Raw genomic sequence first — 20,506 nt, 5'->3', positions numbered from 1 at the left:
GCCTGTGTTTTTGACCACTGCTCCAGCCTTCAGCCTCCCCAAACCTGTGCTTATCATTTGACCATTCTCCATTACGATTATTTTGACCTCGGCCTGTCTCTGACTATTATTATTGTGTTTTTTTCTGTCTCATTGATCTCTGTTTTTCCATTTGTGCTCTGTCTCCTGCTACTGTCTGCAAAGATGCTGTTAGCTATGCTATACTACTGGGATCAAGTCCATGGGGCATCTGAGTACTAGTAAATGCTGTAGTTCCAGGAAAGACAGCTGGTATTGGTGAAGAATATCCAGCATCATGCAGTAGGTTCGCTAGCAGCCATGATCAGCTACCATGCAGTACAAACCCTAACATGCAGTACATTACCCCCCCAAAAAAAACAAAACACAATGCATGTTAGTGTGTAGTCAATCTACCTACACACACTACTACCAACCACATATCAGTGTACATATGTTAAAAAAAAGAGCTTAATCCAAATCAAAACAAAAAGGCACAGAAGGTGAATTAAAGGGGAAACCAGATAATTACAAATATACATATGGATGTACACTAAGGGGCATATCCAATTACCCGCGGGACTTCTCCCGGGTGAAAGTCCCGAGGCGCGGGGTTAAGCTATTCAATAAAATAGCTTTTTCCCCGCATCCAAAAACAGGACTTGCACGCGAGAACACACTGATTCCACGAGAACTGCGGAAATCAGTGTGTTATTCATGCTCGCGCGAGGCCGAATAGGGCGGCCTCACGCAGATTTTACCTCGCACCTACATGAGGTGCGAGGTAAATCCTAACAGCGGGGACTCGCGCGCGGGGTCTCGGGGACACCCACGCGTGGAGTTCCCGCTAATTGAATCCTGACCTGCGCGATAATTAGCCACGGGGTAAACCCCGCGGCTAATTGGATATGCCCCTAAGATTGAATATGAGAAGAAGGAGGATATAAATATGAACATAATATGAAAAAAAAAATAATATATATATGAAAAAACATTATATGAAACAGTATTAGGAGACAGGTGGAGGACGGATCCCCAAACTGCAAGTGACCGCACATTGGGCCTGATTCAGACACAGTCGCAAGCGCTAAGCGCTCGCAACCAGGTCGATGTTTGCCCACTGGGCATGCGCACGACAGAGCCGGCTCCGTCGTGCGCATGAGCGAGACCTGGCTAGCGACGGGTGCTCCATCGGTCCGGGTCTCGCACCAAAGGGGGCGAGCTGTCGATGGTGAGTGACAGCTCGCCCAGTTTGGCAGGCATTGCCGGGGGTGGCTTCACAAATGGAGGTGTTCCCAAGCGAACGCCTGCCGTTTGTGGGCGGCCCCACTGACATCACCAGTGATGTCAGTGGGAGAGCTTCCGGCTCTATTAGAGCCGAAAGATCTCTGGGGCTTGCGGCCACGAGACCCTACCACAAGGGTCTCGTCGCAAGTCCGATGGTCGTGATGGTCTTGACCATCGCGACCATCAACCTGGCTGCTCGCTATAGCTGTGGATGGTCACCCACAGCTATGCGAGCGGCCAGGAGGCCGCTCCAAGAAAAAAAAAAAAACGCCCTCATTCAGAGCGAGCGTTCTTTCAGAGCGTCCGGCTCTGAATCAGGCCCATAGAATGGGGAGTAGTGCGGCTGTAAATCTGATAGGCTTTGCTAGTACTGCACTGCGATCTGAACTCTGTGCAGAATGTTACTAGCACTGATCATTAGCCTAGTCGCAGACCTTGACCCCGGGAACTTAGCTACTTTATAACAAAAGGCGCTGGTAAAGGAACTCACTTCTTATGGAACTAAAGGACCTTATTATCTGCACAAATATATGGTTCCACAAAGATATTAGAATATATATACTATTGTAGTGGATATTTGTCCTTTATTAAGTCTCTTTAATATATTTGTGGTATATTATATACATGTAATTTGATGTCTGACTTGTTTTGCATATTAAATTGAATTTATTTTATCATTATTGCTCTTTATGCCAGCGTAGTTTTATTTTCCTTTTTATTGATTATGTGGGGCTGTAGTTTGAGGGCTAAGGTTTTATGTTATACTGTATATACTAATTCAATACAGCCCAATGTTTAGTTCTCTTTTCTGTTAATTTTATTGTATACCTTGTGTTTTTTAATTACAAATCTAAAGCACTTTGAGTCCTATTGGGAGAAAATGCTATATATTTTATTATTTATAATATTATTATTATTTTTATTATTATTATAATTAATATTATTATTATCTATGCTCAAGCATGGATATCCTTAAACCATACATGCCTACCCTCCCAGAATTCGTGGGAGGCTCCCCATTTTTCTGGTAACCCCCCACACCCCCGGAAGGGTAGGCATTTCTCCCGCAATTCTGCCCACTGCCTAGTGAAGTGGGCAGAATGGGGAGCATTTCTGTGGCAATCATAAGTCTCCGTGTAGGGGGCGGGGATTAATTACGCGATTCTTTATGAATCGCGTCATTTGGCCCCACCCCTATTTATATTTGAGCCGATTGCGGCAATTTCCCATGAGGGGGCGGGGCTTATTGACATGAATCATCATGCCACACCCCCTATCGCCACCCTCCTGCTTCTCTTACTTGGGCTTCTCCCGGGAAGAGAAAAAAAAAAGTAGGCAAGTATGCCTTTAAAAAAGATAGATAGCCCAAGTGCTAGTTTTGGTGTGCTGTTGACCCCCCTCCTTGTGTAGTTTGCAACACGCACACAGGAAGTATTTGCCACACTTCCAACAACAATAAAGAAATACACAAAAAGTAGGCGGCGCCTAAGAACACATATCAGGGAGTGTATTTATAAACCACCTTTATTTAAGGCTCAAATATCAGTATATATAAACTTTCAAAAATATCAATAAAACTCCCGGGAGTATAAGAATAATTCTATACACACAGTATGTATTTAAATAAATAACATGCCTTCAAATGAAGTACAAAATTACAATTAAAAAATAAACAATATCTCTATTATTATTAATAATATCTCTATTATTATTATTATGCCTTTAACCTGGACTATTAAGGTGCCTTGAGGAATATTGAGCTGATTCAGAGCCGCTCGCCAGATGCGATCGCTCGCACGAAGTGTATGCAAATTGCGTAGGCAGTGCAATCGCACAGCAATGCATTAGCACGCCCAGTATTTCTTAGAGAGCGATCACATAGTGAATGCAGACACCCACCAGCCTGTTTTAAGATGCCCACTTGTGCACGTCATGTCCAGGAAGTGTATGCAACCATCGGTACATTGGATGCAATCGCATTGCTTGAGGTTGACCATACCCTGCCTCAAGCACTGCGAGCACTTCAGTGTGAAATACAACCAGGTGACGTGTACTATGATGCAGTCTTATAATTATGCACACCTCTAAAACGCCATTGAGATGCTCAGGCACGCCTGCATTTGTATCCTCCACTCCCCCATTTTTAATGGCCAGCCCCTGTTACCACCTACAAACGGCTTCCCCTTTCACTCACTCTGCTTACTCACTCTGCTGGGCTGTCTTTGCGCAGCGAGCGAACGCATTGAGAACTGCTATGCATACACATTCGCACAATGCATACAATCGGCAGAAGCGAGCATTTGCAGCTTAGCAAGCGGGTCTGAATGAGCTCCTGAGTTTGGGAACCACTGCCTTAAACCTCTATATTGATTTTTATTATTGATTTAATTGTAGATATGTGGAAAAATGTATTTACAAGTAACATTTCCATTCCTTGTATCTCAAATTTCAGCTTGTAGTTGATATTCATGAGCCACAAGGCATCAGCTTTCTAGATGCTCAAGCTACAAATGACTTGCTACCAGCCTTCAAAAAGTATTTTTCTGGAGAAAAGGTAAAATCAGCATTTACAGGAAGCAGAGTAATTCATTTTGGATTTAACTGTTGGGAACTTTTGTTCATAACTGCTTTTGTTGTGTGGGATATTTTGATACTCCTTGCTTAAGGTGCGTACACACTATACAATATATTGTGCTGTGACCTGTGACTAATCTGCACGACCAACACCCAATATACACCCTATCTATCATTTACACACAAAGTACATTGCACTGACTCATCTGCTGCATGTCAGATGTCAGATGGAACGATGCGATGTACGATGTGGTGCGCATTGCGTAGTATGCAGGCCCGCCAAGAGCCGTGGCGGGCCCCAGCAATAGGGGGCGTGGCCTAATCGCGGGAGGTGTGGCCACGCCCCCTTGTCGAGAAAAAAACATGATTTGCAGCGCCGCAAGGGAGGGGGAGTGGCGCCGGACCCGGGCCCCCACCGGGCCCCTCAGGAAGCCCGGGCCCGGGTAATCTGTACCCGCTCCCCCCCCCTCTACGCGCCCCTGGTAGTATGTACGCACAACCGCAAATAAGGCCTGATTCAGAGACGGACGCAATGGCAAGTTTTACGTAGATCAAGCGATTGTTTGCTAATGCACATGCACGAACACAGCACTGTGCAGCGATTGCATTGCAAAAACGCCCGCACAGAGGACCCACTCGAAAAGTGAGTGACAGGTAGTCAGCTAGTTGGCGTTTGTAGGTGATAACGGGGGGGGGGGGGAGTGTTAGAAAAATGCAGGAGTGTCTGACCGTTTAAATGCCGTTTCTTGGGTGTGCATAAATGACACATTGTGATCCATTTAGCAGCACGAGTGCTCACTGCGTGTCAGGAGATCTGCTGCGTCTGCGGCTGCTCACACTTGCCACATATGAAGCATGGCTGCCAGCTGTGTGTCAATGGTACCTCTATTTACACTGTTGCATGTCGTCATAACAATATGAGAAGGCAGCAGTGGGAGCGTCCCTATGCTCGGCTGTGCTTTTGAAAGCATTAGCATATCTTAGCAACTGTGATCCATGAGAGTATGCAGTTGTGTTTGCATTACCGTCCATCTCTAAATCAGGTCCACAGTGCGATATGTTAACATTATATAATTAACGATCTCACCACCAAACGATGCAAGATGTTATCCTTCAGCCGTTTGGAAGATTGCACAGTGTATATGCACTATATAATTTGTCAGTGAGTTCAAGGGAAATCTGGACGACTGTCACATCATTTGCTGATCGTCTTATGTGTACCCAACTTAAATCTCTCCGCACATTTTAAATCTGCCCCACCTGTAGTGCAACATGGTTTTACCAAGATTCAGTTACTTGCTCATAGGGCCTGATTCAGAGATTTATGCAAAGCTGATATTTTTGCAGATCCAGCGATTGTTTGCAAATGCACATGTGTGAAAGCCGTGCAGCGATTGCATTGAGACTACGTCCGTACATAGGAACCATTCGCAAAGTGAGTAACAGGTAGTCAGGGTTTGGGGGTGGTTAGAAGAATGCAGGCTGGTCTGACAGTTTAAATGCCGTTTTGTGGTGGGCGTGCATAAATAAGTCATTGCGATCTCCTGTGCAGCATGAGAGCTCTCTGCGTGTCGGGAGCTCTGCAGTGTTTGCGGCTGGTCAGACTTGCCGCCTATGAAGCATGGCTGCCTGCTGTGGGTCAATGGTACCGATGTTTATGCTGTTGCACATCATCATATGGATATGAAAAGGCAGCAGTGGCCGTCCCTATACTCAGCTGTGCTTGTAGGGCATTAGCATAGCTTAGCAACTGCGATCCGTGAGAGAATGCATTTGCGATTGCATTAGCGTCTGTCTCTGAATCAGGCCCATAGTGTACAGGACAAAATGACAAACATATTGAAAATTAATTCTTAAAGTAGACATAAAATTACTAACTTGTGGTTTCTATGGAAGAAGAGATGATGGAATCATTGATTTTTTTTGTTTTTAGGGCCATGCCTCTTTTAAACGCTCATATCCAGACTATGCAACTACGCTGATCGGGGATTTTACTGTGACATATAATATTAAAAGACAATCCCCTGGAAACATACAGGTGAGACTGTTTGTTTGAAGGAGTTCCAGATCCTCATGAAAATACATTTAACAGCTTAACTCATGTCAACATTAGCAAATGCAGTCTGATTGTAAATAGATGTCAAACAAAGGTCATTTTTAAAGAAGAACTAATAGAAAAAATATATTATTTATAGTATTAAAATCAATCAGTTTCTGACATTGGAAGTGATAATGCATATCTCATGGCCTACAAAGTTTCTCATTGGAACTTTGACATATAGGGGTATATTTACCAAAGTGAGAGTTTTCAGAAGTGGAGATGTTGCCCATAGCAACCAGTAAGATTCTACTTAACATTTAACTAGCACCTTCTAGAAGATAATAGCTAGAATCTGATTGGTTGCTATGGGCAACATATCCACTTCTAAAAACTCTCACTTTAGTAAATATACCCCTTACTGTTTGTTTTGCACTCAAATAAGCTCAGGTAATTGGAATTTGAGATGACTTTAAGGCCTAAGTACAAAATGCTACCATCTGTTTGCAAGCATTTCTGAGCATTTATAAATGAAGGTTTTAAAATAATGTGATATTTTGAGGGAAATCAATTTTCCGACATCGACACGTGTCGAGCGAATGCGAATATAGGCAATGTAGAAATTTATATTACATCTCTTAGAGATCTGCATGGACTTTTCGTTCTAAAATCATGTTTTTGTTTTAGTATTAGTTTTGCCAAAAACTGTTTTTGTTTTGTTGTTTTGGGTCAAAAACAGATCAAATCAAGTATTTTTGAACTTTGTCCCGGCATTAGTACTTAATATTATTAACATTACTTTATAGTCATTAACATTCAATGGATAATGTTTGCAGTAGTAGAAGCCAGGTCTTTGTAATTAAATTATAAACACAACGTAGTGTATATACTATACAGTGGAATTCTTACATTGTAAACATAACATATATATAGTAGAACTATTTATGACGTTTTATAACTATGCATAACATAACTATATATATATATAGTAGAACTAGTAGCACTATTTATGACATGTTTTATAACTATGCATAACATAACTATATATATATATATATATATATATATATATATTGTGACACAGTCAGGTTAGGGGGTCCCTCTCCTGGGTAGAAGGACTCCTTTCTTACACACACCCACAGCAGCAGGGAAGCAGCACACCAGTCTGGATGCAAGTACAAGCTGGTCGGTGCCAGTCTTTATTGTACAATGTCAGAAATAACATAAAGAAAATATAAACATAAATCCTAGCCCTGTCGGGGCACTAACTTCACAGGTAGTTCCCTCACTACCAGAACCTGGCAGGGCCTAATGCCCTCACCAGCAATCAAGGCACAGCACAACACTTACAGATAGGTTTTCAAGTGTCTCTGAGCAAACTCCCTGCCTGCTCTCCCAGGTGAGACACTCAGCCCTAAACACACTAGGCTTATATTGGCCACTCTCAGGTGGGAACCCTAAAAAGCCTGTTACCAGGCTGCGAGAACCAAAACCTGGAGTGGCCGTGGGTGGAGCCCTCCCTCTCCTCTCACCCACAACCCCCAGGTCCCAAACCGGCTTTTCAAAAAGCCGAGACTCAAGCCTGCTACACTGCAGACTTTCTCCTGGGGATTTAAAACACATAAGACAGGAATCTGGGACAAATGTACCTGCCACAGACCACTTTACCAGTGATCCTATCACATATCCCCCCCCTTTGTTTCGACCTATGGGGCGGAACAACTGAAGCCCCCAAACAATGAACGCGTGACAACGCGTCTGCATTAAACAACAGGCCCCCTGGCCTGTGTTCCACTGAAAATTTAAAAGTTTGTAACGCCAAGAACCATCTCGTAATTCTCGCACTACTGTCCTTATTTTCGGACATCCACTTCAAAGGGGCATGGTCAGTGATCAATTTGAACTTTGTTCCAACCAAGTAGTACCTGAGAGCCTCTAACGCCCACTTTATGGCCAATGCCTCCTTCTCCACTGTGGCATCGGGTAGGCATCGAATTTTGAAACACTGTTCAACTTTTGGAAGTCATTGCAGAAACGCACACTCCCGTCGGGCTTTGGAATCAACACAATGGGACTTGACCATTCACTATGTGACTCTTCAATAACCCCTAACTCTAGCATATTTTTAATTTCTTTTGACACCGATTCTCTTTGTGCTTCTGGTAACCTATAGGGTTTTAGATTAACTTTAACCCCTGGGTCAGTGATGATGTCATGTTTAATGACCGAGGTTTTCCCAGGTACGTCAGAGAACAGCACCCTATTTCTGATCAGAAACTCATTGACCTCTTGTTGTTGAATTGCCGACAGGGTTTTTGCCACTGTCACTTCGGGAACTAAGGGCCCTGGATTACTAGAGGGGCTCGGACGGCCGACAGTACCGTTCTATCTTTCCAGGGCTTTAACAGATTTATATGGTATATCTGTTCCGGCTTTCTTTTCCCCGGCTGGTAAACTTTGTAATTGACCTGTCCCACTCTTTCTAAGATTTCAAAGGGCCCTTGCCATTTTGCCAAAAGTTTATTTTCCACAGTGGGAACCCACACTAACACTCTGTCCCCAGGAGCAAAGCTGCGTAACCGAGCATTGCGGCTGTATACCCTCTGCTGTGCCTGTTGAGCCTGTTCCAGGTGCTCTCTCACTATCGGCACCTCTATAATAGGCAATGGAACTAGTGGACCCTTAGAATGTGGCCTGGGAGCATGATACTGACACTCAGGGCAGGATGCGCAAAAGTCAGATACCTCTTTATGGAGCCCGGACCAGAAAAACCTCTGCATTATTCGCTCAGTGGTTTTCTCTACCCCTAGATGGCCTGCCGTTATATGACCATGTGCCAGATCCAACACTGTTCTTCTGTAGGCTTTGGGAACTATTAGTTGTTCCACAATATCTTCCCCCTTCTTAGTCACCTGATATAACAAATACTGACACATTGCCATGTGGGGATAGGACAAAGGACTATCAGGGTCTACGGGTTTACCATCAACTACTTTTACATTCTCCCTGGCTTTTACCAAAGTAGGGTCATTCAACTGCTCCACGGCAAAGACCTCTCTTCTGACCTCTAAATCAGGCAGACAATCAACTGGCCCAACAACACTTCCCACCTTAGTGGGAGGCACATCAGTTGGCGGGCAACCATCACGCTCCGCATTCTCTAGTTCGCCAATCATAGTAGAAAAAGGGAATAACTCTGACTCAGAAGAAACTCCCTCCTCCACTACATCGACAACCTTCTCAAATGGATCGGGGTTGTTCACTTCTGGAACAAAACGGCTTTCCCACAACTTCCACAAGTGAGCAAAGTCTCTCCCCAATATTGCATCGCACATCAGACCATGCACCAAACCCACAGAAACTATAGCCAAACCACATGGTGTCTCGATGTTCACCTCGGCAGTAACATAATATCGAGTATCCCCATGTATGCAGGTCACACCAACAGTTTTCCCTGTATGCCTCAAGGGGTTCACCAGCTCAGCTTTCACAAGTGTCACCAAGCTACCAGAGTCTAACAGTGCCTCTACTCGGTTGCCACCTACAGTGAGTACACACATGTGCTTATCAGTCTCAGCCTGCCGGTCAGCTGTACAGGCTGTCTGTGCAAAGAAAGACGCCCTGCGGTAGACATGAGCAGTATCACATTGCATAGGTTCAGTTGTAAGTGAACAATTAGCGGAAATATGGCCGAAGTCACCACACCGGAAACACTGAATCATATTAATGTCTAGTCGTTTACGGGGCAAGAACCTTCCTGGCCTGGCAGGCCTGTCTCCAGGTTCTACACCCTCAGTCTTAGGTACATTCCACCGCCCAGCACCCTTCTCCCCTGGAACAGTCTTACCAGTGTCTGTGGGAGTTCGCCGGTGCGCCATCGGGGCTCGATGGGGCATACTCATCAGCTCCTCAGCCGCCACGTACCTCTCCACCAGCTCTACCAACTGGTCCGCGGACTTAGGGTCTGCATGGCTCACCCACTTGCGCAGAGTCACAGGCAATGATCGCAGGTACCGGTCCATCACGACCCTTTCCACGATCTGTGGTCCCGTCAGCGTCTCGGGCTGTAGCCATTTTGAGGACAGATGGACGAGGTCATGCATCTGTGAACGTGGCGGCTTGTCCATATGGAACTCCCAGCAGTGGACCCGTTGGGCACGAACAAAGGTGGTGACTCCCAAGCGAGTTAGGATCTCCTGTTTTAGTTTTTTATAGTCCTTGGCATCAGCCAGGCATAAGTCGAAATATGCTTTTTGTGGCTCCCAGACAAAAAAGGTGCCACCAGACTTGCCCGCTGCTCCTTGGGCCAACTCTCCCTTTCGGCCGTTCTTTCAAATGCGGCGAGATAGGCCTCCACATCATCGCCCGAAGTCATCTTTTGGAGGAAGTGACTGGCTCGTACGGAGTGAGTGGTGGTGGAAGGACCAATAGTAACATCTCTGGGCCGGGCGACAAGGTGTTGTACCACCTCTTTTATGGCCTGGCAGGTTTCCTCGATGGCGACCTGTTGTTGCCTCTGGGCTGTCTCCAAGTAAGTACAAGCTGGTCGGCGCCAGTCTTTATTGTACAATGTCAGAAATAACATAAAGAAAATATAAACATAAATCCTAGCCCTGTCGGGGCACTAACTTCACAGGTAGTTCCCTCACTACCAGAACCTGGCAGGGCCTAATGCCCTCACCAGCAACCAAGGCACAGCACAACACTTACAGATAGGTTTTCAAGTGTCTCAGAGCAAACTCCCTGCCTGCTCTCCCAGGTGAGACACTCAGCCCTAAACACACTAGGCTTATATTGGCCACTCTCAGGTGGGAACCCTAACAAGTCTGTTACCAGGCTGCGAGAACCAAAACCTGGAGTGGCCGTGGGTAGAGCCCTCCCTCTCCTCTCACCCACAACCCCCAGGTCCCAAACCGGCTTTTCAAAAAGCCGAGACTCAAGCCTGCTACACTGCAGACTTTCTCCTGGGGATTTAAAACACATAAGACAGGAATCTGGGACAAATGTACCTGCCACAGACCACTTTACCAGTGATCCTATCACAATATATATACATATATATTTATATATATATATATATATATAACAAATGCATATAACCAAAAACATATACACATATATATATATATATATATATATAATCCAGTACAAGGGCACTCACCGCAGATAATGCAAAAAACTTTTCTGTTTGTTCAGCTTACAATCATGGTGTGTCGACGTTTCGGCCATCTGGACCTTTATCAAGACCAAATAGAAAGAGATAGCACAGTTACCACCATGGAATCATATTCCACACTCCCCCAGAGGCAGCTTAAATAATACCCTCTGTGATCACTAACTCATGACACCTGGACTACCCAATTACAAACCAGAAGCAACATGGTAAAACCATAAAACACACTAACCATTGTAAATATCTGTATATGCATAGATGGAGTAAAGCTAGTGTCATTACCTGTACCTGAATGCTGTAACACAGATGTCCGTGTATTATAGAGAACACATGAATACCGGAAATCGCGTGGAGCTCCGCGCGACTTCAGAAAACACTGTCATCATCTAACAAAGTCAGCTGGCTTGATCACACCATGCGTTCCATCCACTGGAACGCAAACTCAAGTGGAGGGGACATGTGATCAGCCCTCGTGGGGAATCAAATAGACCAGTAGTTGCTATGGGACACCCACACCTAAAACTATATACCTGTGTGTGTGTGTGTGTATATATATACTGTACATATACAGTCCAGGACTTGTCTCCTGCCAGTACTGACAAGATTGGCAGGGCCCCCCCACCCGGGGGTGGAGGGCAGAGGTGGGCGGAGCTACACTGGGGGGGGCATCAATTGGTGCCTTTAAGAATTCACAAACTTTGCGCTGAAGCTAGAAGGGTAAGTGTAGAACACAGGGCAGGGAAAGCTGGATGGACGGCGGGCAGGGTAGGCTGGCTGGACGGGGGGGGATCAGGGAAGACTGTCTGGACTAGAGAGGAAGGCACAGGGCATGAAAGACTGGCTGACTAGGGGGGGGACAGGGAAAGCTGGCTGGACTAGGGTGGGAAGCACAGGGCAGAGAAGGCTGACTGGACTGGGGGGACTGGGCAGAGAAGGCTGGCGGACTAGGGAGGGCATGGAATGCTGGCTGAACTAGGGGGGGAGGCACAAGGCAGGAAAGGATGGCTGATTATGGGGCAGACAGGGAAGGATGGCTGGACTAGGGGGCAGACAGGGAAGGCTGGCTTAACTAGGGGGTAGGCATAGGGCAGGGAAGACTGGCTGACTAGGGGGGTACAGGGAAGGCTGGCTGACTAGGGGGGGGACAAGTAAGGCTTGCTGGACTTGGGGGTGGACAGGGAACGCTGGCTGGAATAGGGGAGAGAGCACAGGGCAAGGTCAGAGAGTACCCTTTTTTTCATGGTCTTTTCAGCTGGCTTGCGCTGGTGCAGTCAGCCAGGTAGAATTTTCTTGTCAGAGATGGGGGCCCGGGTGGCAGCGGTGCTGCAACAGCAGCCAGGAGAATTCATGAACAGCTCTGACAGCATTTCAAAAGCCGGCCGCGAGCCAATCACAGCTCTCCGACCAGCAGCCAATCAGGAGCCGCCGCTCCTGATTGGCTGCCGTTCCGCGATTTCAGGCTGGCTTGTGGCCGCAGGCATTATGAACTCTCCCTGCATCCCCTGTCTCCTGGTGTGGTGTAGCACCACTGCAACCCAGGCCCCCCTCTCTCTCTCTTTCCTCCGGGCCCGGCGGTCCCCCCCTGATGGCGACCCTGCCTGCCAGTATTCCTCCTGCTCCTGACCATGCTTCTAGGTTGCCGGTTGCTAGGAGACCCAGACGTCAGAGGATTTCACATGTTTCCTCCTAGTGTTGCCTGATTGGCAGCTGATCCTATTTGAACTTCCTGGACTGTCGCCGCCCTGTCGGCTATAGAGTTTTCATGTGGAACTTTTGGCTTTTGGTTATGCAACCGGCTTTCTGTGCATCCAGACTTCCAGTTATAATTTGTACATGCTGCGTGTATTCTGCTCACCGGCTTCTAGTGACCAAAGTACCACGTTACAAGCATCGCTGTCTACTAGGCCCTCCAGGCCATACAGCAATCCTGCTTCTACACCACATTTCAAGCACCGCTGTCTACTAGGCCCTCCAGGCCATACAGCAATCCTGCTTCTACACCACGTTTCAAGCACCGCTGTCTACTAGGCCCTCCAGGCTATTCAGCAATCCTGCTTCTACACCACGTTTCAAGCATCACTGTCTACTAGGCCCTCCAGGCCATACAGCAATCCTGCTTCAACACCACGTTACAAGCATCGCTGTCTACTAGGCCCTCCAGGCCATACAGCAATCCAGCTTCTACACCACGTTTCAAGCATCGCTGTCTACAGGGCCCTCCAGGCCATACAGCAATCCTGCTTCTACACCACGTTTCAAGCATCGCTGTCTACTAGGCCCTCCAGGCCATACAGCAATCCTGCTTCAACACCACGTTACAAGCATCGTTGTCTACTAGGCCCTCCAAGCCATCCAGCAATCCTGCTTCTAAACCACGTTTCAAGCATCACTGTCAACTAGGCCTCCTGGCCATTGAACAACTTTAGTTTGGATTGTAAGTCTACAGTATATTCTATTGACTGTCCTATTGTTTCAGCTCCTTACTGCACCATTGACATGTTGTGTTTGTACTGGCCCTCCTGGTCCACCATATTGTTTATAAAGTAAACTGCCATGATTTTAATATTCTGCTTGTGACTGTTCTTCGATGTGCCACAAATCTCCAATACCTCCATCTCGGTCCTAGCAATTGCTAGAGGATTGTAACATTATAGCCGACCAAATCTTTGGACTACGATGGAGCATACGCAGAATCCAGCACAAATTCTGGCAGCTCAAATTCAGACTCTTACTCAAAAAGTTAATGAACTCTCACTTCAAGTTGAAGATGTCCATACCTGCTCGTTACAAGCTGCTCTTAAGGAGCCCAAAATGAACTTGCCTGATCGTTTCGCTGGGGACAGAAACTTGTTTGTAAATTTCCGTGAGAGTTGTAAAATTTATTTTCGCATGTGTCCCGTCTCTTCTGGTTCTGAGACACAAAGAGTTGGACTTATTTGCATGCTTCAGGGTGATCCGCAAACATGGGCATTGGGCTGCCTTCCTCGCATGTTGCCCTTCAGACTGTGGATGCCTTTTTCCTCCAGCTGGGCCTGTTGTATGATGACCCAGATAAGGTATCACTTGCAGAATCCAAGCTTCGCTGTCTTAAACAGGGACAAAAAGCTGCAGAGGATTATTGTTCTGAATTTTGTAGATGGGCAACGGAATCAGGCTGGAATGATTCGGCTTTGCATAGTCCGTTTTGGATTGGTCTTTCTGAGGTTATAAAGAATATTCTTGTACAACATTCCCCTGCAAACACTCTGGATGACTTCATGCAGACAGTTATCCGTATTGACCGTCGTTTACGTGAAAGACGGAGAGAGCAGCAGGTGCCTACTAGGTCTACCCGATCTTCTTCGTGGCCTCCTTCACTGGATCGTGAGGAGCCTATGCAAATTGGAGCTTCTCGTCTGTCTCCGGGAGAAAGGCGTAGAAGACATTTACAAGGTCTCTGTATGTACTGTGGAGACAAAGCTCATTCCATAAAAGACTGTCCTTTGATAATCATAAAAAGGCAGGGTCTAAGTGTACAGAAGGAATTACACTTAGGTCTAGCCTCAATTTCCTCCAAGAATTCAGTACTTGTTCCTGTTCATTCATTCAGCGGATAAAGAGTTCAAGACACAGGTTTTTTTGGATAGTGGAGCAGCAGCTAATTTTATTGACTATGCATTCTTTCAGAAATTAAAGATTCCTGAAGTTCCATTAAAGCAAGAAGTTTCCATTTGTGGCCTGGATGGAGGCTTAATCTCTAAAGGAACTCTTAAGGTTAAGACACCTCTTATTCGGCTTACCGTGGGTGTTTTACATATAGAACTCATTTAATTTTTTCTTCTGCATTGTCCTTTGGTTCCAATTGTATTGGGACTTCTGTGGCTTAAATTACACAATCTTTCCATTGACTGGTCCTCTGGGGAGATTATTAAGTGGAGTCCTGAATGTCAGTCCTCATGCCTTTCACTCCCTGTGCAGATGCTACAATGTCCTGAAGTTTCGTCCGCTTGTAGCATTCCTCCTCAATATTTGGATTTTGCTGATGTGTTTTCTAAACAAAAAGCTAATGCATTACCTCCACATCGACCATATGATTGCGCCATCAATCTTGTTCCTGGAGCCAAGTTGCCTAAAGGTCGTTTGTATTCTCTGTCCTTTCCTGAGAGTCAAGCTATGGAGGATTATATTAAAGAGGATTTATTCGTCCATCCAAGTCCCCGATCAGTGCAGGCTTCTTTTTTGTCCAAAAGAAGGATGGGTCTCTATGTCCATGTATTGACTTTAGAGGGCTTAACAGTATAACCATTCAAGAACATACCCACTACCTCTTATTTCTGTGCTTTTTGATCAACTAAGTGAAGCGACCATTTTCTCCAAAATTGATCTCAGAGGAGCTTATAACCTTATTCGCATTAAGGAAGGTGATGAGTGGAAGACCGCTTTCAACACTCATTCAGGTCACTATGAGTACCTCGTCATGCCATTTGGACTCGCTAACACTCCTGCTGTTTTTCAGGATTTAATTAATGACGTCCTTTGAGAGTTCCTGGGTGTTTTTGTGATTGTCTATTTCGATGATATCCTTATTTACTCCAAGTCAGAAAAGCTCCATGTTCAACATGTTAGTTTGGTTTTGCAACAGCTTCGTGAACATCACCTTTTTGCTAAATTGGAGAAATGTGAATTCCACGTCACTCAAGTATCCTTTCTGGGTTATGTCATCTCTACTGAGGGATTTTTGATGGATCACAGTAAAGTCAAAGCAGTTCTTGAATGGGTTCAGCCCAATACTTTGAAGAGCATCCAGTGTTTCCTTGGATTTGCTAATTATTACGGGAGATTTATCAATTCTTTCTCTACCATTGTGGCTAATATTGTGGACCTTACCAAGAAAGGAGCAGATACAGCTTGGCCTTTGAAGGCTATCCAGGCCTTTGAAAATCTGAAGACTGCCTTTACTCATGCACCTGTTCTAAGTCATCCTGATCCTGAGTTGCCATTTATTTTGGAAGTTAATGCCTCAGAGGTTGGGGCTGGAGCAATTCTTTCTCAAAGAAGTCCTCCAGATAATAAATCGCATCCATGTACTTTTTTTTCATGCAAATGTGCCACTGCTGAATGTAATTACGATGTGGGGAACAGAGAATTGTTTGCCATTAAATGGGCTTTTGAAGATTGGAGACACTGGCTTGAAGGGGCCAAACATCAAGTCATGGTTCTCACTGATCATAAAATTCTGACCTATATTGAAACAGCTAAGCATCTCAATTCTAGACAAGCACTTTGGGCTTTATTTTTTACTCATTTTAATTTTGTTATTTCCTTCTGTCCTGGTTCTAAAAATGTTAAAGCTGACGCTCTCTCCAGAAGTTTCTTCTCTGACCAACAAGTCTCTGTTTCTGAAGAACCCTTCATTCCTAAAGATTTCATTCATTTTGCCTTAACCCGGACTCTAGCTGAGACACTCCAGAGATGCCAAATCTGAAGCTCCATCAAATGTTCCTGCTCATGTTCTATTTGTTCCTGAGAGACTTAGGAAAACTGTCCTTTTGGATTTTCATTCTAAAAAAGCCTTTGGTCATCCAGGCATTACTAAGACTATGGACATCTCTCTCGTTCTGTCTGGTGGCGATCCTTAGCCAAAGATGTCCGTGAGTTTGTGTTAGCATGTGAAGTCTGTGCCCGTAATAAGACTTCTCGGACAGCTCCTCCTGGTCTTCTTCTTCCATTGTCTACACCTAAGAGACCTTGGACGCACATTGCCATGGACTTCATTGTGGATCTTCCAGTTTCCTCTGGATGTTCGGTTGTCTGGATGGTTGTGGACCGATTTAGTAAAACGGCACACTTTGTTCCTCTGTCCAAGCTGCCAGCGGCCAGAGAACTTTCTTCATTATTTATACAACACATCTTTAGACTTCATGGATTGCCTTTAGATATTGTGTCTGATCATGTTACTCAATTCATTGCACAACTTTGGAGAGCATTTTGTTCCTCGATGGGTATTTCTATCAGTCTCTATTCAGGATATCATCCACAGACCAATGGTCAGACGGAACGTGCCAACCAGTCTCTGGAGCAATATTTGTGTTGTTTCATTTCCAAATGTCATTCAGACTGTGTCCTGCATTTGCCTCTGGCAGAATTTGCATTCAATAATGCTTGTCATTCAGCTTTCATCTGTGTCTCCATTTTTCTGTGTCACTGGTCAGCATCCCAGAGCTAACTCCTTTGAACCTAATGTTTCCAGTGTGTCTACTCCATTATCAGTGTCTCGGCTTTGCCGTATTTGGAGCAAAGTTCATCAAAGTCTCTGCAAAGTTTCTTTTCATTCCAAGAGTATTGCTGACAGGCATCAAAGATCGTGTTTATTGAAAAAGGGAGATTTGGTCTGGCTTTGTACTAAGAATACCAAGCTGCGCCAACCTACTCATAAATTGGGACCTAGATTCATCGGGCCTTTTCACATCATTGCTCAAGTGAATCTCGTCGCTTTCAAATTGCAACTACCCAATTCTTTACGTATTAACAACACTTTTCATTGCTCTCTCCTCAAACCGTTTATTTCTTCCACGAGATTTGGAAGTAAGCCTAGTGCCAAACCTGGTCCAGTGATTGTCCATGGTCAACAGGAATTTGTTGTTGAAAGAATTCTGGACTCCAAGTTCTCCAGAGGTAATTTACAGTTTTTTATTTATTGGAGGGAATACGGCCCAGAGGAACGTTCTGGGTTTTGGAAGATGCACTCCATGCTCCCAGACTGAAAAGACTTTCTTTCAGAAGTTTCCTGATAAACCTGGATCTGGGGGTTCTTCAACCCCGCATCAAGGGGGGGTACTGTTAGAAGTCCAGTCCAAGACTTGTCAACTGCCAGTATTCCTCCTGCTCCTGACCATGCTTCTAGGTTGCCGGTTGCTAGGAGACCCAGCCATCTAGAATACTACCATTGCCATGGCAACAACACATAGCATTGCCAAGAATACACTGTGCAACAATGTAATCAAATAAAGTGGGTGGGAATCCTAGCTAAATGCTCGTTGGACCTGATTCTCTTGGTAATTGAAGAATCCACCAGAGAGCTGAGTGAAACTAAGGATAAAATTACCAATTTTGAAGGTGAACACAAGCCGACATTGTTACAGGACACCGACAATAACTGGCTGGATAAGATTCAAGCCCAGGTGGAACAGTATAAAATCGACCTAATAAAATATAAAAAGGATAAACGCCTTAAAGTCCAGCTTGACTACCAACAACAACGGGTATATTCCTGGTTAAATAACACCTCCAGAGGTAATAAACCCTTTCGCAAATTTAACAGAACCTGGTGGATTCCCACTCAGCAAGGAGGCTCTTCAACATCAGCCAGTGAAGCTAAGAGTCTATCATCCAGCTCTGTCCAAAGCACACAATACCCTTTAGGGGTGACCACTCGGGCTGCCATCAACAGCCCAGACATAGGCCAACCCGTCGGGGTAGGCAAAACACGAGGCAAAAATGTCTCTCGGAAACCACCTCACAAGAGATAAAATCAATTTTTAATATCTCATCTGTTACGCTGACACCATCAGAACTAAAAGTACTTTCAAAAGGACTTTCCTATATACCGACCAGTAAATTTCAGTGGAAGGTGGATACTTTCAGACTAAACCATAAACTACGGCTTCAGGACTATTTTGGAAAACTGCAAAAGCCATTAGACTCTAATTCCACTATGAATGTTCTTCCGGAATTATTGAATAAAATCAAACCTAGATCTAAATTCGATCTGATTACTGTGAATCCATCTATCGAGACTTTTTCTAGGCTTGTTGAACATCAGGTTCAACAATTACCCTCCAAACCACGTATTGCTAATAATTTATCTAGTGATGAATACCATGCTTTAATGTCTCTAGAAAAAAGGACAGATGTGGTAATCCGCAGTGCGGACAAAGGGGGTGCTATAGTGGTACAGGACCTAGTGTCTTATGAAAAAGAATGTCTATGCCAACTTTTGGATAGTAATACATATGAAGTATTACCGAAAGACCCTACTGTGGTTTTTAAAAAAGAGTTAAACACTGTTTTGGTAAGAAAAAGGAAAAGGAAAGAAGCGCAGTGCTACTGACAGGATATGTAATATAAAATGAATTGAATTATATAAATGTGGAAGATGTAAGACAATAGGAATCAAGTTCAAAAACCAATCAACAATAATAAAATCAATAAATAAAAAACAATTGAAAATGCAGAATAATAAATTGATGAAGTAAAATACATGCAGCTCTATATGCCAAGGATCAGGACCCTAACACAGGATGTACGCAGTCAATGAACAATGACACTGTAGGCATCGTTTAAATGCAGGGTCAACAGTATTAAGTACTTGGTCTCTTGAGTCTCACACATGAAAAAGGATAGTGTAACCACTTGTTGCTAGTAAGTAACAACTGTAGTTCAAGGCACTGGGTGTAGCAATAGGATACTATGTAACAGTAAGCACTGATAATCCACCAAAAACAAATCTCCAAATCCTTAATAGATCAGCCGGGTTAATCTCATATGTCAATCTTTAGAGATGAAAGAAAAATTTGCATAATCCGTTTGATTTATGCCTGTATGAGTAAGGTACCTTACATGCCAGAGGTTACCCGAACTTGGTCTCAGGGGAGAAACCCAGTAGATTGTCTCCTCCACAGTTGCCACAGCTGTGAGAAAGGATGTAACCGCTGATGGAGCCGGGAAAGCAGAGACCGGACGGACCTGTGCTGCACGTGAGTGGATGAGTCGGCTGCCAGTCGGGACCCTGGTACGTGGAGTATGGATTAATTCCCAGGTACTGGTTCCTAATAGAGTGTCACAGGTCTGGCGACAGTGGCTGTCCACAGCGAGTGGAACCAAAGCGTGAGGTCTCCACCGGGGATGTGTTGAGCCGAGTGGCAAGTCTCTCTCCCGGCAGTGTGGCGAAGACCAAATGGTGCTACACATACCCCTGTGCTGAGCTGACAAACAATACACTGTTTTGTCTGTGGCCACAGATGAGGGTTTGATTAGGGTGAGATGAGATCTGTTGAATTCCACACTGTACTTCTATTTTATACCTTGCCTAAGGTGCATAAATCATTGGTAGACCCCCCTGGCCGGCTGATTATCTCAGCCAGGGGGTCACTCTACCAACTTGTTTCGGTAATGTTGGATAGCTATCTTAATGTATGTGTACAAAATATTCCTTCATATCTGAGGGATACCACCTCTCTGCTTATTAAGTTACAAAATTTGGGTATTGTACCATCTGAGACTTTCCTATGTAGTGCAGATGTTACGAGTTTATATACTTGTATACCGCACACGGATGGCCTCATAGCTGTTGAATTACTAATATGTGGTAACCCGTTCTATACAGTGAGCCTGTTCTTAAAGTTGTTGAAATTGGTTCTAACTAGGAATTATTTTATATATGACATCCAGTTTTTTCT

The 20,506-nt window shown here is 44.8% G+C and overlaps 1 protein-coding gene across 1 annotated transcript in view; it reads left to right on the top strand.

Annotated features, from left to right (window-relative positions):
• The window catches only part of LOC148511946 (inter-alpha-trypsin inhibitor heavy chain H3-like), a 342,978-nt gene that overhangs the window by 81,597 nt on the left and 240,875 nt on the right, over positions 1–20,506 (top strand). The window contains exons 4-5 of the mRNA XM_088482498.1: positions 3,737–3,838; positions 5,792–5,896. Of these exons, the coding sequence (XP_088338624.1) occupies positions 3,737–3,838; positions 5,792–5,896 (207 nt within the window). The remainder of the gene's footprint in view (positions 1–3,736; positions 3,839–5,791; positions 5,897–20,506) is intronic.

The sequence above is a fragment of the Taudactylus pleione genome, unplaced genomic scaffold (genome assembly GCF_031769625.1).
Source record: "Taudactylus pleione unplaced genomic scaffold, aTauple2 ptg000289l, whole genome shotgun sequence".
In the NCBI taxonomy this organism is placed as follows: domain Eukaryota; kingdom Metazoa; phylum Chordata; class Amphibia; order Anura; family Myobatrachidae; genus Taudactylus; species Taudactylus pleione.
This window is presented reverse-complemented; position numbering and strand designations above follow the sequence as displayed.